The 5,883-nt window shown below is 33.2% G+C and overlaps 1 protein-coding gene across 1 annotated transcript; it reads right to left on the bottom strand.

Annotated features, from left to right (window-relative positions):
* Positions 1-2,877: 2,877 nt before the first annotated feature.
* LOC107869403 (B-box zinc finger protein 21) lies at positions 2,878-4,678 on the bottom strand. Its single transcript, XM_016715935.2, has 3 exons — positions 4,367-4,678; positions 3,649-4,080; positions 2,878-3,398 (listed from the first exon to the last, which is right to left on the bottom strand). Exons 1-3 carry the CDS (start codon positions 4,550-4,552, stop codon positions 3,099-3,101), a joined length of 918 nt encoding a protein of 305 aa, XP_016571421.1. The 5' UTR covers positions 4,553-4,678; the 3' UTR covers positions 2,878-3,098.
* Between the last annotated feature and the right edge of the window lie 1,205 nt (positions 4,679-5,883).

Here is a 5,883-nt window from a genome sequence, read left to right on the forward strand (position 1 = left end):
TGCATAACAGCAATATCATTAGCCTAGTCGTGTAGTAAGTTGGTGCTAATCTTTTCGCTGTGCACTTCTCGAATACATGCCTAAGCACGGTAAAATAAGATAATAGACAATTGATGAATAAACTTAAAACAAAATACATAAACGAATCACGAAAAATTATAACCCTTATCGTATAAAAAATTATTAAAAGTATTACACCCTTATCGTATATACTCTTTTGTAATTGGCACCTTATTCGATAATTTTTTACAATAACCTCCATATTCTTTTATAAAACCACAAAAAATATCATTTTCAACCCTATATGGCTAAGGGTTGACTGTGGTTTATTGCCATGTGGACTAAATAAAATGTCATGTCATAGTTTGTTAGCCATATATTAATATGTTGGGTGACATTGTTACCAAAAAAAAAACACAAGATTTTACTAGATAATCCTCAATAGTTGGGTGACCTTTTGAGTTACGATCTCTTTGACATATAGAGTTCACATGCAGCCTCAGGCGGACTGTGGAGCGGCCCTAGGTGGTCCGGCGGGTCAGCGAGATCATTTGGGTGATCAAACGATTAAAACGGCAGTAACAAGTCGTTTTCGGACCAAATCACTTAGAGCTCTACAATGAAAAGGGTAATACGACACCATTTGCTGAAGGTAAAGGATGAATATGAAGATAGACTTAAATAATTTCGAATGTTATAGGGAAAACTTTGAACCATTTCCAAAAAAAAAAAAGAGAAATTGCTTTTCTTTTGGATCCTAGTAATTAATAATACGAGAGGGATTGCCATACTTGACAAATAAGAAGGATAGGGACATGGTAATGATAATTGAGAATGAAATATGCAAGTTGAAATGGTCCTAGCAACTACTAGTACAATATAATTGGTCATTGCTCTATAAACTTATGTTGTAGTATTTCATCTAGTGGCTTGGCCTTTAATGTTCTCGTTTACCCCATGAAGTTTTGGCCATGTTGGCTGAACATTTGATGAACTTTTGCTGCCTTTTGGTCCCTATATTTCTATTAGACCACCTCACTAGAGGTGAATGGCCTGTGTCAGCACAGGCCCAATACTATAGATATCTTTTAGCATTAATATTTGATATTGATGAAATACAAATATAAATGTACATTGATTTAAAACGATAACTTTTTAAATAATAACTATTTGGCAGTACTCGCTAAGAAGTGAAGTTTTATAAGAGTTTTTTTCCACATGATAAGAAAGTGTGATGTGTCGTGTAGTCGAGTTATTTTAATTGTTTGATGAGACCTGTTACAAAATATAGAAAAAATGAAGAACTAATATTCGTAGGATTAATCATACAAAAACTAGAACATAGATGCTTCAATTAACAATAAAGTCTTGGATCATCTTCTCAAAGATGATTATGGTTGAAACAGCTGCAACAAATATATCATAAACGCATATTTTTCTTGTTTTAATTAAATACTATTAATTTTTTAATACATAAATAACTTATAGTAATTAATTAGTGGTGATATAGTGAAGTCATGATGCAGCATGTCGAAATATGTTCTATATATGTCCTAATTTTGCCAATTGTGATTTGGGCTCCACCTTTTGCCTAATTCAAATGTCTGGTCAGAGTCCCCAGGGTGGTTATTACTATTCATTTTGGTCCATTACTTAGTTCTTGAAAATTGATTGGGAAGTCACTTTTGGCCCCATCTTGTCATCCATTTTTCTACATTGTAACTGTTCTTTGCTCCTATTGAGATGATATAGTTAAGAAGGGAATAAGAAGAAAATCTAATCGACAATCGTGGTCGAGAAGTCATTAGAATTTGTATCGTGAGACTACTGTTTGAATTGTTTTGTGTATGTTAGCACAATATTATCATCTTGAGGACATATTTTATGTAACTCTCCCAGTTCACACTTGCAATAACATTGTGATAATACTGACTCTCCCTCGTTTCGAGATTTTAGTTTTCAAGTCGAATTGTATTTGAGATATTACTCTTGGTTAAAATTTAGAATAGTACTTGAATTTGCAGCCATGATTTGTTGTCTTAAGCCGAGGGTCCTCTCCAAACCCCATTTGATTCCACTGAATACATTGTTGTTATTGTATTTGATGAATTTGCAACCTCTTTATAAAAATTTGGCATGCAAGTTGTATTGCTTAAGATATTGCAGTAGTAAAACCGATTGGATTTCAAATTTTAACATTTGACAAATTGCATTTTCAATTTTTGAAGTTGCTATAAATGCTATAGATATAGACACACAACTAAAATGCAGCTAGTAATTGAACTACAATAAAGTCCAATAAGGATGAATTGGGGTCCAAAGTTGAAAGAAAAGATCACAATATTGGGACCAAATTTACTATTTTTACTGAATTTCATGATATCAAGTCCCTACATGGCTGCTAATATAATAATATATCCATCAGAATTTGCCAGTCTGGCCTTCTTATCTGATAACAATCATCTTTGTAGTACATTGTCACACTCTTGTTGGTATTATTCCCAGACCAAAAGTGATAACTTAAAAAGTCCTTTTGAGTGCATTTCTTAACTGTCACTTCTTTGATTCATATATAAGAAATTCATAAATGTTCTATGAAATAGTGGAGACAGATTTTATAGTCCATTATAAATGACTTTTTAAGTGAGATCGATAAAATATAACACATAAAATCATGACTTTTATAGCTTATAACTGATCATAGAAGATTATTTTGTCGTTGAACTACAACACATGAAATCAAAATTTTTATAGCTTATAACTGATCATATGAGATCATTTTTTCATTGAACTATGACATGACATGTGATTGTGTCCGGTGTTGATTCATATCATAAACCACTAGTTTTATGGGGATTCAGCAAAACATAAAAGATATTTACAGAGCAAAAGAGGCCCTTACACTAACACAATAATTTCAAGAATACAACAAAACCAAGTTGTATTCAGCAACAAAAGAGGAGATGGGGTGTTCTTTTTTTTGTTTCTCTTTTTTTTTTTTCTTCTCAAAACTAAATCAAGAAAAGGCAAAATTACCCACCCAAAAAAAAAAAACTAGGGAATTAAAAAAAAAAAAAAAAAAAGATGATTGGATCCAACTACCAAAGAGTTCTTGATCTTTTGAAGGAAATGGAAGATGGGCTAATTTGTGGAACAGCAAAAGAATTGTCATCTCTCCATTTTCTACTGGACTTGTTGCATGTTACTTCCTTTGAATTCTTGAATTCAATTTGTCCACCAAAGTTTATATTTTGAGGGAAAATTTGGTTCTGATTCTTCTGAGGAGGTGGAGCTGGAGGTGCTTGAGGGACCCAAATTCCTATACTTTCTGGTGAGAATGAATTCAATGTGCTCTCAATTTCAGTGTCCCAAATTGGGAACACATCATTATCACCAATCTACAAAAAAAAAAAAAAGAGAGACACAGTTAGATCATATAATTGCATTTCATAACCAATTGAATGAAAGACAGCCCCGGTGCACTAAGCTCTTGCTGTGTGTGAGCTTCGAAGAAAGGCCGGATCATAAGGGTCAATTATATGCAGTCTTTATCCTGCATTTCTGGAAGAAACTGTCTCCATGGCTCGCCCCTTCACACAACCAATTGACAATAGTAATAAAAGATGGAAATGAGCATAAAATGCAAACCTTACAGAAACCATTAGTAGGAATTGTAGAGCAATTAAGAAACTCTTCAACATGCCATCCAGGTAACATCTCTAAGTACTCTGATATACTACTTGTATAACCATTTTCCCCAACATTAGCTGCCACTGACACTTCCTGAGCAATAATACTAGAAGAAACAGAACCAGAAACAGAAACATCAAAAGGCAAAGGCTTTTTGTTGCAAGTTTGAGACTTGTTGACATTTGTAGCAGAATCTTGATTTGTAGTAGATGAAGTTACTGATGGAGATTCTGATGAAGTGTAAAGTGAAGAATTTGTTGAAATCGTAACACCAGTTAGTAGAAATCTGTTATGCTTTTGTGTATGTTCATTAGCTTTGTGTATTGAAACATCACACTCTCTACATAGAATTGCCCTGTCTTGTTGACAAAACAAAAAAGCCCTCCTCTCCTGCAAGTAAAAAGAAAAATAATAATATTAAAAAAATTAATCCCCTAATCAATAATTTCAAAAATCAAGCAAAAAACTCTAGACCCAAGTTCTAAATTTAGCCATATGTATCATAATTAACATTTTTGACAAAATTAATCCCCTGATCAAGAATTTGAAAAATCAAGAAACAAACTCTAGACCAAACTTCTTTTCAACATGGAATATAGATATAAATATTCAAAAGAGATTGGATTTTGATCATGTACTATCAACAGTTTAAATTCTGAATCCGCCTCTGACTTACCTGACAGATATCACAAAGAGGTACTTGTTTAGCAGAAGGCTGAAGAAGAGAGAATCGTTGGTGTTTGCCAGCAAGTTTATTGGCATGATGAACACGATGGTCACAAGTATTACAAAGGGCAGCTTCATCAGCAACGCAGAAAAACGTTGCTTCATTTGTGTTACACACATCACACTGGATCTTCATTATATATTATTAGTATGGATCAAGATTGAAAAATTGAAGAAGAGGAGAATAGGAAAGTCAGAGAAATGGAGGAAAGTTTATAAGAGGAAAGATTGTGGAGGAAGGGATACGGGTGAGGGTGGGGGGGGGGGGGGGGGGGGGGGGGGGCGGGGAATGGGGGGGGGGGGGGGGGGGGGGGGGGGGAAGGGGCGGTGCGTTGAAAATTGGTAAAGAGATAGAGAAGAATGGTGGTGGGATTATTATATTATAATATATGGTACTATAATTAGAAATGATGAATCTCGAAATGTTGACTGTGAAATTTGTATGCTGTAGAAAAAATGGCTCAGGTGCGTCAACAATAGAAAGGTTGATTTTGTTTTATTAAAGACTCTTTATTAAATGTGTGTACTTTTTCCTCCCCTCTATCTTCAAAATAAGTGTTCCATGAGGGTTGATTGGTTCAATATAAAAATTGAAATTCAATGTATTTTGAGTTTGATAGTAGGAATAAGCTAGTTTTTTGATAGATTTTATATTAAAATAATGAAATTAGATATTTCATATAAAAATGAAATAACTAGTTTTAGAGGGTATAGTTCAACATCGTACCAAACTAACTCTAGAATTTTCTACATGATTGGAAAACATGTGATAAAATTAGTCATACAAGAATGTTTAGTTTGCTGGGTTAGAATTATATAAATATTAATACTAAAATCATCTGTGCAAGGTTTAATTATTTATGAGGAAAAACGTAAATACATTCTACTGACTCTCTTTTCACGATATACTATAGTTATAGTAATTACATGGAGAATCATATCAAATATTTACATCCTATGTCAAACGTATTAAAAGTAAAATATCAATGGCACAACGTGTTTTTTTAGGTTAATATCCCTAAAATGTAACGCTGATTTCTAGAAATAGACAGTCACATAAATTGAGATTGGAAGTGTTAAATTGCATTTTAATTTTATTTTGATTAAGATAGGAGGGAGATGACACATCCCTTTGATATTTATAGAAGCTATGACTCCTCCAAAAAGAAATCTTAATATAATACTAGTGTTTAGTGACAGCCTCCAGCTCCACTATGTTTAAAGAATTACTATATTTGTAGCCAAACAGTAGTTGCCAATAATTAAGCCTAATCCTCCCAGTAATTAAAACAGTAAAATTATAGCTTAAATTAGCTAGTAGATTCCTTGGCTAAACGTTGCTTAATCTTAGCCACTGAGCTAATGGTTTCTGTTGCAGCACAGTTACAAGCATAAACTATATAATTAATTAATTAATCGTCATTATGAGAAGTTCTAGAAAAGTAAATGTCGGAGTGTTTTGATACA

Source organism: Capsicum annuum, chromosome 4 (genome assembly GCF_002878395.1).
Source record: "Capsicum annuum cultivar UCD-10X-F1 chromosome 4, UCD10Xv1.1, whole genome shotgun sequence".
Classification (NCBI taxonomy): domain Eukaryota; kingdom Viridiplantae; phylum Streptophyta; class Magnoliopsida; order Solanales; family Solanaceae; genus Capsicum; species Capsicum annuum.

Excerpts from the sequence above, each read along its gene's own strand:
- LOC107869403 (XM_016715935.2), bottom strand. The coding sequence starts at position 4,552 with ATGAAGATCCAGTGTGATGTGTGTAACACAAATGAAGCAACGTTTTTC. Across the intron at positions 4,081-4,366 it reads CTCTTTGTGATATCTGTCAG|GAGAGGAGGGCTTTTTTGTT; the intron begins GTAAGTCAGAGG and ends TTTTACTTGCAG. Across the intron at positions 3,399-3,648 it reads CTACTAATGGTTTCTGTAAG|ATTGGTGATAATGATGTGTT; the intron begins GTTTGCATTTTA and ends TTTTTTTTGTAG.